Genomic DNA, 10,992 nt, shown 5'->3' with positions numbered 1-10,992 from the left:
ACGTGAATTTCGTGATGCGCTGCCTTTGATCCTATGAGGGGCGGATGAAGTACTTATCGACATGCAAGGTGGCTTGTCTGCGAGTGTTTTACATTGCAAAGAAGGACGTTTGAGACGACGTGTCTATCTTTCTCAGGATGGGCAGGAGGCAAGTGGGCGTCAAAGAGATCGGAGTAGAAGCTACTAATGAGCTCCTTCATCCTCTCTCTCAATGCTGTGGTTTTTCCATCTGGGGTACGACGACTGGTCATTCTTTTCTTCAGCGAGGTGTTTTCGCGAGGTTTCCGCGTTCTTTTTCTCGTCTCTGTTGTTTCAGTCAGTGCTGGTGTTGTTTTTCGCTTAACTCTTCTTTTATCGCTTCTCTGCAAAACCTCGGACGTCAATTCGTAGTTGTCCGCAGTTCGACTGACGCATTGGCCCCAAAGTTTCCGAGAACAGGCGTTTTTAAGGTTTCGAAATTCTTTGCCTTTCTTAATTCTCACTACGGTACTCTTCACAAGGTGACTGCCCCACGCATGGTGCAGAGAGGAGGCTTCTGGAAACGTGAGTTCCTATTGGGCGGTCTTAGTCATCGCGGTAAACTGGGACAGCCACGCTCCCTGCTCGATCCATACATTCACAAAATACACAGCTATCAGGTGGCTATTGTCGGAATTGATGCGAACGCAAAAATGGGACTCGGACAGCAGTAAGCATCAAAAATACTCTTATCCCCGAAGCAAACGTCGGACGGTAGCCGTCTGGTAGATCGTTGTGAACAGACGAATCTCATCACTGCATCCACTTTTAAGAGGAATCATCAACCCCACCAGCTCACGCAGCAGGAGTCAACCCTTATAACCCCTAAAGAGCAAGCGGAAGATGAGGACCCTTCAACTTCACCTCGACTACATTTTGGCGAGGAACATTCCTCAATCAGATATCCGAAAATCTAGAGCTGTTTGGGACGTCGCGTTCGACTCTGACCACCGTCCAGTTCTTTTCAGCCTCAAGAAACGGTTCCACAAGCGAAACCGAGGAGTTCCTCTTCAACCAAAAACCAACATGGCAAGTCTGAAGCACGAATAATACAGAACAAAAATCCGCCACAGTGTGTCTATTCATGTTGGAGTACGGATAGGAAAGAAGATTAACGATGCGGATACCTTCACAAAGTGCATCCAGGAGAGCAAGGAAAACGCTCCCGGTTCTATTGCCGAGGAAGAAGTTTGCCTTTACATCTGTGGAAACAAAGTAACGTACAATTCCGTATGTGCCACCGGTAGCACAGGTGATTTCAACCAGGAAAAGCGTCTAAGAAGGAAGTTGCGTCATCAACTGCAACAAGACAGCGATAACGAGTGGACGCCATGTGCGAAGTTTGAAAAGGTGTGGGAGAGCAAGAACTCTGCTTTTTTGAAGCAGTATAACAACAAAATGCAAGAATTTTCTCCAGTCGTAAACACTGCCAATGGGAGTGGCTGTCGGTGAAGCAACCGTTCCAATTTGGAGGGATCACTTCAAGATATTGCTGAACCAGCTGGCGCCGTCGGTTTCTGAACTGGAGCACGTTGATAGACCGATATATGCGGCAGATGAGAAACTACCGATCAAATCGAGGGCTCTGGACTGTATCCAAAAGATGAAAAATGGAAAATTTGGTGTAAGTGACGGAATCTGCGTAGAAATGCTGAAATATCTTCCTTCTTCTGTGATTCGTGAGACGACATTAACTGGATGGACGAAAGGATGCCTGACTCTGGAGTCACGCTATAACAATACCTCTCCACAAGAAGTTATCCGTCACTGACCATAGTAATTATCGAGGAATCTTGTTGCTGCGTGTTACATGCAAGGTTTTAGAGCGGACTATCCTGGACCGACTTATTAAACGTCGTGAAGAAACAACGCGCGAAGAGCAAACTGACTTTTGCCCTAGCCGATCTACGATTTACCAGGTGTTCACCGTTAGGAGAGCGATCGAAATCTGTAGCGGTATTCGAACTAAATGCAATTAGCGTTTGAAGGTTTGAGGTTGAAGCCGCTTTCGACTCTCCTCATCAAGACCGTCTTATCAACGCCCCCCGTGCCTATGGAGTACCAGGAAAGTTCATTCGCCTGCTTGATGATACGAATCAACGAACAACTGCTGCAGCTCGAACCACATGCCGGATGTACGACACCATCTGAGGTGGCAACTAGAGTAAGACAAGAGCCAGTGGCAGGAACCTTATTGTTCAATTTAGCCATCGACGATATTATGCGAAGAACAGTAGATCAGTGTCCTGCCGATATCATCTTAGCACCATCAGGACGCCCATTGACCGATCTCGAGTACGCCGATGATGTTGTTGTATATTGCGGAAAACAGTCCAAAACTGTAACATGTTATCAACCTGTAGAGCTATGTTCGAAGACGGCATACCTCGACGAAGATGCGGGTAATCGCGTCAGGCAATGATCAGATGACATCAGCCCGCCGATTAAGTCAGGTAAGTCATAGCTAGTTCTGATCGATTTAGATTAAATGTGATACTTTTTGTTCGCTAACTTTCATAATTACGCATTGAAGAAATTCTCGTCCTTATTGGCAAAAAACTTGACTACCTCATTTTTACAGGCCTCTCTTGAGGCCTGTTTGTGCCACCAAGAAAATCTTCCAAATACATGAAAAAATGATGGCAGGTTGGTGCCAGTTCTAGACTTTACGGCGGAAGCTGCATCAAAATAGTCGGAGCATCTGACTCGACGTTTAATATGTGTGCGGTCTGGCGTTATCTTAATAGTGCAAAACTCCGCTCCATCAATTTGGGCTGGTTCTGGTCGATTCGCAGCTTCAGTCCGATCAGATAGTTAAAGGAGTGGCTATTTGACTATTCACGCAACTGACTGAACAAAAAATAAGATGATAAGGGGAAGTAGGAACGCTTCGGTAGAAAAAAAAACTGTAAGCGACTACTACTATCATTTTTTTAAAACATTCAAAGTGTTTCAAAGATAGCAATCTTACAAAAGACCTGTGATTTTTGACATTAAAGAGTTTATGCAAAGTCAAAGTTATCATAGTTTCTTTTATTTCTACCTCACTGCAATTTGCAAGACAGCAACCCAGCATAAACCATATCGCCTGAAAACGGTGGTTTTACTGAAATTTTGAATAGTTCTAAGGAAAACCCATTCAGTCTTTACCAGAATTTGAAAACATCATAAAGAAGAGTTGAATAAAACTATTCCTCCATAATTCTTACTCATTTGCATTTGTGTGATGCACTCTCATTTGTTGCTATAAATGCATGTTGGTATTTGTTGATATTTCTCTCGCGTTCTTCTTTTGAAGACATCATCCCACGAATCTGGGGTGGTGCGGGTTTCAGATGCGTTATGCCTATACGGGGTCACAGATTATGGTTGTTTGTTGTTGAAGGATGATTCCGTCCATTTCTTCTTAATTGCTGTAAAAAACGGCCCGGAAGATGCGGCTTCTAGCGTTCAAGGGCGCTATTTTCTACGAGTCCGACTGGAGAGCGCTAGCCTTCTGCAGCCGCTGCATCTTCCGGGCCGTTTTTACGGCAGCTAGGATTCCCCCTCCTCCCCATAATCTACGACCCTGTATAGGCATAACTCACCTGAGGCCAACACCACCCCAGATTCGTGGGGTGGTGCCTTTAATCCACACTCTCTTCTATTCAACAACTATCGCCAGATGTTGCACAGTGAACTAAACTGTCAAATTTAAACTCCTAGGTATTATGAAGCATTCTAAAGAAACTTACGAAAGGTCGTAGTTTTCTTTAAAATGGTCTATTAAAATGGTTAATACTTTGAAGCGGGTGTAACGCAGTTGATTAGAGGCTCGCTGCCTGCGCGATCGATAGAAGGCTCGAGCCCACCCTAGTGCTCACCAAGCCCTTCATCCTTCTGGGGTCGATAAATCGGCAGCAGACTTGTCTGGGAGGATAAAAACACTGACTTGACACATCGGCTAGCCCCCGCAAGTCATTGTATAGGCCAGTTGCACTTTCGTAGGCGTCAAATGATTCTGAATTGAACGTGGTGGCGCATTCCAACTGGATTGATTAACACCAGACACTTTATCATTTATCCTTTTACGAAAGGTCGAGTATAAGAAAGCAGGAAATATGAGCTTAGATCTAGCTGTGTTTTAGTTTCTAGGTTGGGTTAACTGCACAATGTACATGCGCAGAACGTTCACACATACAAGGCAAAGAAATATTTCGCTCTATAAGAGCATAGTTTGGACGTACATGTAGACTCACTGAAAGAAAAAAAAATTGTTTATGAAATATGAAGTACGCGTAATCCGAAAAATCTTTTAATAAACGCTGGAGATGCAGGGTAATGAACGATAAAGATAAGGGCAAGAAGGTTATAGAATAAACAAAATAAAACAACAGAAAGAAGGAGATGCAGTATAGTTGGTTGCTAGTATGCACAAGAGATTAAAACGTAACTTTTCCGCTGATTACAACAGATTTGTTCTCAAGAAATTTTTGCACTCTGAAACTCTTGTGAAACGTGACACCAAACCTACAAAGATAGATTCGAGTCGATGAAGTACTGAATCGGTGAAAAAATTACAATAGAAGTAAAAAACTAAGCAGTAAAGTGACGCTGATGTTGCTCCTGAGTTATTTACCCTTCCATACCATGAATATCTGTAAAAGAAAATATTGATAAATGCCAGGAGAGACGCAACCCTTTTGACTTATATATATATATATATATATATATATATATATATATATATAATATGTATATATATATTGTTGTCGTTTGTGCGAACTAAAATGAATTCGGGAACTGAGAAAGGTAAAGTTCCAAAGTTCCATTGATTCTCATCGTCCTATCGATCAACAGACACCACCGCTTCCATCCAAGACATAGCGTATTAGGCATATACAAATATATATATATATATATATATATATATATATATATATATATATATATATATATATATATATATATATATATATATATATATATAATATATATATATATATATATATGTATATATCACCAAATTCCATTCTTTTCAGATTTGTGCACATTGCTTAATCCACCATCTATTACATATATACTATTAAGTTGGCTTCCTACTTTTTTAGCACACGCATACCCTTCCCATTTCATAGTTTCCTAGTTACATAGAGATACTTCGTGAGTTGCATAGCATCTTCACGACCAAAATTTCCCCATTTTACAACGATGTCATAATTGACGTGAAGAGAGGGGTCTGTCAGAGTGACACAATTTCACCAAAAATATTCAGTGGCACTCTCGAGAGCGCGATGCGAGGACTGGAATAGGATGACATGGGAGTGAAAGCTGACGGCCGGCATTTACACCATCTTCGTTTCGCTGATGACATTGATTCTTACAACATGAAACATCAATCAGGCGGAACGGATGTTGGAAGTATTGAATTGAAGAATGATGAAACGTGTAAAAATATCGGTCTCCAACTCAACCTAGACAAGGCGATGTTTATGAGGAGCGGATGAGTTTCTGATGCCCCATTCACGGTCAACGGAACGAACATATAATGCTCCAGCTATGATTATCTAGGTCGAGAAATCAACATGATGAACTACCTGGGAGCATTCAAGAGCATCGAGGATGTAGTGAAGAGGACCAAGAACATCCGGCTCCGTGCTCACCTACTCAACACCATCGTACTTCCTGCTTTGACCTACGCTTCAGAAACGTAGGCGTTTCGCAAGCAGGAGGAAAACGCGAGCGTCATAAAACGCAGAATTGAAAGGGTGATGCTAGGAGTAACCCGCTTCACGCAAGTGAAAGAAATGATTCGAAATTCACTCCTATATCCGTGGAAAGCAGTACGAAACTACAACATGTTGTCAACCTTGTACCGAAGCTGGCTGCACCCTATGGAGTACGTCTACGCCCTGACAAATGCAAGCAGATGTGGACCTCTTCGAAACCTCGAACGAGAATCAGGGTGGACGGAGAACAAATCGAACTTATCGGTGAGTTCTGTTACCTGGGGTGTATGTTGAAGAACAACGAGAAAGATATTCAGCAAGGATGCGCTAAGGTCATTTCTGCATTTAACTCCTTAACGAAATGCCTGCATTCGACCCCATCAGTAACGAAGTCACGCAGCAAGTCCACCTATTTGCAATTCGCCCCACCGTGATCAACGAATCAACGGCTTGGCAGGACCCGTCCACGAAGATGTCCACACCCTCATCAAAGGTCCGTCACTTCAACTCGTTAAAACATGTTTTACGCCGACTGTTGGGGAACATTTCACACCTTTGCATATTCCAAACTGAGTAAAACAACCACAAAATGAGAAGTAAAAAAAACTGTAATAAGCCTCACTTTTCCATCGTATGGCAACACGGAAACTTCTGGAATGTACATGAGGACATAATCGACCCATTTCGCGCTGACATTTTCGTGTAAGTCCTTGAGAACATCTTTCATCTGGAATAAACACTTAACAAAGAGCAAAAAAACCATTTCCTCAGCGAGAAGAAAAAGTTTCACGTTATAAAACTTCGCATAACTGCTTCTGCTACTCCTAGAGGCTTTTGTTTTCTGATGGTTATGCACATACTTCACTACACTCAGTTCTCCCTAAGCTACTTCCTCCGCCTGCATTATTTATATTTGCGATCACTTAAGAGCCTGATAATGCTTTTAGTCAAGTTGCGTAACACTGCACTTAATTTTACTGACATACGCCGCATGACTTAGTTGACCTAATCGAACGGCTGACATTATCGCTTCGCGCGGTTACCCGCATCTTCGCTGAGGTGTGCCGTTCTTCAACACAGCTCAGCCCAGCCTTCTCCATCTTCCGCGAGAGCTTGCACAGAATCAATGCATTCGTCGCTATTCCATATGCTTCAAGACCTTACGTCTCGCCTGAACTGACGAGTGTCCTCAGGTCCTCTTCACCACCCCATTCCAGAGCTTCTGTTTTCGGCCAGGTAGGCTCTGCCAGCTTGAACCCTACCAACTCCCCAGAACTCGTTGAACAAGGCGATCTGCTGGTCTCCATATTATATGACCAGAAAAGCGAAAACAACTTTCTGTAGCCACTTTTGCTGGCACTGCAAGATGTTGATACACGTGATATCCTCCAGTAAACGACATCAACTTTCGCGTCAAGATCCTCGTTGTGGCATACCCAAGGCCAAACGTAGCCGTCTGAGCAGCTCCCTTTCTGTGCACTCTTTCCTTCCTTTTTCATTGCCGTAGGCGGTGCTGCTCATGTCTTCGATCCGTATATCATGATGGGGCGAATTGCAGATAGGAAAACTCGCACCCTGACTTCGTTACTGATGGGGATCGACCACTCCGTTAAAGGCATCACCTCACAAATCTGAGGTGGTGCAGATTTCAGCTGGAGTATTCGTATACAGGATGGGAGACTACGGAGAGGGGGGTGATTCCGTCCATTTCCTCCTAATTACCGTAAAAAACGGCCCGGAAGATACGACTTCATTCGTTTTGGCGCACCATTTTATACAAGAGGTTCGATTGGAGCGCGCCAGTCTTGTGCGGCGCCGCATCTTCTGGGCCGTTTTTTACGGCAATTAGCAAGAGATGGACGGAATCACCTCCCTCTCCGTAGTCTCCCATCCCGTATACGAATACTCTACCTGAAATCTGCACCACCTCAGATTCGTGGGGTGATGCTTTTAAGAAGTTAAATATTCCGTTAAGAAGTTAAATACAGTGGCGCCGCTGCTCTTCAGCGCACAGCTCAGGTAACAGAACTCATCGACAAGTTCGATTTGCACTCCGTCCACCCTGATCTGCTGCTTGCACTAATCAGGGCGTATACGTAGTCCTTAGGCTAGTGCTATGTAGGATGCTGTTCTTCGTATGTTGTCATTTAAAGTAAAGTCGAACAAGAAGGGTCCTCCCGCTGCCCCTTGTCTTACTCCAGTTACCACTTCATACAGTGTTGTACATCCGGCTGGTGATGTACAACACTGTATGAACATATGACTGCGGCAGCTGTTCGTTGATTCACGTCACCAAGTAGACGAAGGAGTTTTCCTGGTAGTCCACCGGCGCGGATCGCGTTGAGAAGACGCCCTAGATGAGGAGAATCGAAAGCGGCTTCAAAGTCCGGAAAGGCTAATTGACTTCATTCTGAAGAATGTTCCTAGCCAGAACGTAGTCGAGCTGAAGTATGAGAATTCTCATCTTTCGCTTGCGCTGCTCTTTAGGTGTTAAAAGGGTCGACTATTGCCACGTAAACTGATGATTCTTTTCAAACGTGGAAGGGATGATGAGGCCGCCTGTTCACATGTCACGCATTGACTTCAATCACAATCGCAGAAGGCATCCTTATTGCTGTTCTCATCGGTTTCCGTAGAGCACTTACAGTTCAGGGTTTACGTCCTCTGCAATCCCGCAAGCGTATAAAGGCGCACCTGGATAACGTTAAGCCAAATTCCTCCACCAGGTTGTTCTGGTCTTCGCAACTACTGCAAAGCCTTCTACTTTCTAGTTGCAAACGGCACAGCACAGAGATACCACAGAAGACACCTAGTCGGGGCGGTTTGTTGGAGTTCACTCGACAGAGTTCGACAGTTCAGCATGAAGAAAAGAGTGGTTTTTCAATGCGTACACTAGAACGTCCGATTGCGTTTAGTGAAAGGAGGGCCGCCACGAGCAGGTAGCAATCAGACTTGTATATGCAGCCCCATACGCCATGAATTACCGAGTCCGAAAACAATCAACATTATTACATCATTACCGAGTCCGAAAACAATCAATCTGCCACTTTCGGAGAGCTTTGCAGTAGGAATTGTTGACACTCTTCCTGGCAGAAATACTTCATTGTACTTTTCACTTCTTTATCTTCTCAAACAGTAGAAACTTGCTTATAACTGCAAGAACACAAAAATTGTTTGGAAAGGCTAGGATATCAAACTAGAACTTAATTACTCACTTTCACCTTTTACCTTTACAAATTTTCAATGACTGTAGGGCTCGCAAGAACTTTTGCTCTCGGTATTTCCGAGTTTTGCAGCAAAAGTAAACAGGTAATCAATTCCTCATCGCCACAATTATTTTCCTTTTTGTGTTCTCTCCAAACATTTTTTGGGTAAGAACTGAACCGTTGGCGAAATATCGTTTAATGTACTCAACCACTGAACAAACATACTAATAACCAGTGTTTCTTCGATTTCGTCCTTTCAGCAAAATCCTAGTATGATAGTTATGGACGAGAAGCGATCAGCAGAGGAGAAATGTAACAGCCCTAACCACTTACTTCAGGTAAAGCTCCATGGTTTAAACTACGAACTGCGACAGCTTTGCGAATGAAATCAAGATAACTGTTGAGTGTGTCATCAGTCTGAGGGAAAAGAAGATCATCCTGTAATAAACCACACAAATATCAACAAATATGTAAAGATAAAAACGAAACATTAAGGAACACTAACAAGCACGCTTGATTCCTGTACCAAACCGTTATTCTGCGGTGGTATGGAAGTGGTTGGTGAGGCTTCGCGAGATGGGGAAGCACTTGCAAAGGAACTCGTTACCGAAGCGCTCAGGGGAGTCGTCTGACAAGATAAGTTGCAGATGGAGTGATTCTGTGTATAGTGCGCAGACTCCAACTGCGGAATTCCTCCGATGGATGACTTTTCGCTCTCTAGTGTCATCCGATCGGAAAGCAGCAATTCTTCGTAAGGACATCTTTGGAAAGACAGCGAATTCTTATCAGTTCTGACACAGCATGTTGTACAGAAAGTCCGATAGAGCGGATCCTTCAATTCAGAAGGGCTTTCACTCGAAGATAACGTGGTCGTAGACGAATGAAAACAAGATGAAGGGAATTCAGACGTCACCACACCACGAGACCTTAGGGAAAAAAATTGGAATAACAAAAACCCTTTACTATCCATAGGAAACCCGTACCTTAGAAAACTCTCACAACATGTAGAAAATTCAGAGAGGTTGTCACAGTTCTGGGTCTGAAAACATAAACAATCGCAAACCATAGCTTTACAGATAGCCTTTGACGCAATTGGATAGGACGAAAAGCCTAATTCTGGTCCAAAGAAACTTCTTCAACACTGGCTATATCCAAATTTGTGGTTTAACTTAATGTCATACCTTGGACTCTTGTGAATCTGAGCAATTTTTTAGAGAACTCATATCGCTCACATCCACGCTCTGCTCAAAAAATGTAAGCGGATTAGGAAGGTCCTTTGCTTCTGGAGCAATACAAGCGGCCTTGGGCTAAAAGGCGAAAAGAAGCAGGAACAAATTAACAGAAAAAAAAACAGATAAAACGAGAACAGAGTAGAATTAACTTCATGAGCGGATCCACACATATTCTTGACAGTATTATCCCACAGCCTAGTAGGTGTAAGGCATTCTTCTGCAGTACAATCTGGTTCCAAGCCATTGCTAGTGTCAAGAATGCAGCAACCCTAGAAACACCAAAGAACCAACCAATGAAGCACAAAATATGTGGACGAGTATACATGCCAAATTCAAGTCATACAACACAATTTTTTAATCACAATTACTAAAATGTGTCTCTGGTCCCACTACATGTTGCCTCTATGTAGCGTGCATCCCAATAACAATCTAGAATATCGATGATAAATCCCAAATTAAGCAACACTTTGGGGTCCCTAAAGAAGAAGTTACCATTAGATAGTACAATCGTCGAGCCATATCATACTAAACTGAATGCTTTCAGAATACTTCCGCTAGTTGAATCTTGTAATTCTCGTAACTGGGATCGAACCAGTAAATATCGAATTGGTACTATCATCAACACTACTTTGAAGAAGATAAGAGAAATATCAGTTCTAATCACAGAACAAAAATACTCAGAAAATTCCCACTTCTTTAAAGGTCTTTTGATTTTGCCTCTTCTTCTTCCTAGTTCTCTCCTGAAGCTTCACGCCTGCGGATGATCCGTCACACTCATCCGTTCCTACTGCTACAGTGTTAGTTTTCGGTGATAACTCTAACAAATAA

General features: G+C 43.1%; 3 protein-coding genes across 7 annotated transcripts in view; 2 read left to right on the top strand and 1 right to left on the bottom strand.

Annotated features, from left to right (window-relative positions):
* Positions 1-1,450: 1,450 nt before the first annotated feature.
* RB195_014991 (uncharacterized protein) lies at positions 1,451-1,789 on the top strand (the record flags this gene model as incomplete). Its single annotated transcript, XM_064205493.1, has 1 exon — positions 1,451-1,789. The coding sequence occupies one exon, from the start codon at positions 1,451-1,453 to the stop codon at positions 1,787-1,789; it is 339 nt and encodes a 112-aa protein (XP_064061374.1).
* A 198-nt stretch (positions 1,790-1,987) lies between these two features.
* Positions 1,988-2,440, top strand: RB195_014990 (uncharacterized protein; the record flags this gene model as incomplete). Of its 2 annotated transcripts, none has more annotated exons than XM_064205492.1 (1): positions 1,988-2,440. In XM_064205492.1, one exon carries the CDS (start codon positions 1,988-1,990, stop codon positions 2,438-2,440), a length of 453 nt encoding a protein of 150 aa, XP_064061372.1. The 2 variants fall into 2 exon arrangements, with proteins under 2 accessions (XP_064061372.1, XP_064061373.1); XM_064205491.1 differs by having other exon boundaries at positions 2,072-2,440.
* A 2,188-nt stretch (positions 2,441-4,628) lies between these two features.
* RB195_014989 (uncharacterized protein) overlaps positions 4,629-10,992 on the bottom strand; it is a gene marked incomplete at both ends in the record, with an annotated part of 16,856 nt that continues 10,492 nt past the window's right edge. For 3 of the 4 annotated variants that reach the window (XM_064205490.1, XM_064205489.1, XM_064205487.1), the window contains 8 exons: positions 4,629-4,655; positions 6,349-6,453; positions 9,266-9,370; positions 9,438-9,858; positions 9,916-9,971; positions 10,114-10,239; positions 10,314-10,433; positions 10,857-10,981. In XM_064205490.1, the coding sequence (XP_064061368.1) occupies positions 4,629-4,655; positions 6,349-6,453; positions 9,266-9,370; positions 9,438-9,858; positions 9,916-9,971; positions 10,114-10,239; positions 10,314-10,433; positions 10,857-10,981 (1,085 nt within the window). The remainder of the gene's footprint in view (positions 4,656-6,348; positions 6,454-9,265; positions 9,371-9,437; positions 9,859-9,915; positions 9,972-10,113; positions 10,240-10,313; positions 10,434-10,856; positions 10,982-10,992) is intronic. The other variant, XM_064205488.1, reaches the window with a different exon arrangement.

Source organism: Necator americanus, chromosome V, assembly GCF_031761385.1.
Source record: "Necator americanus strain Aroian chromosome V, whole genome shotgun sequence".
In the NCBI taxonomy this organism is placed as follows: Eukaryota; Metazoa; Nematoda; class Chromadorea; order Rhabditida; family Ancylostomatidae; genus Necator; species Necator americanus.
Note: the sequence above shows the minus strand (reverse complement) of the source record. Positions and strands in the feature narration are given on the sequence as shown.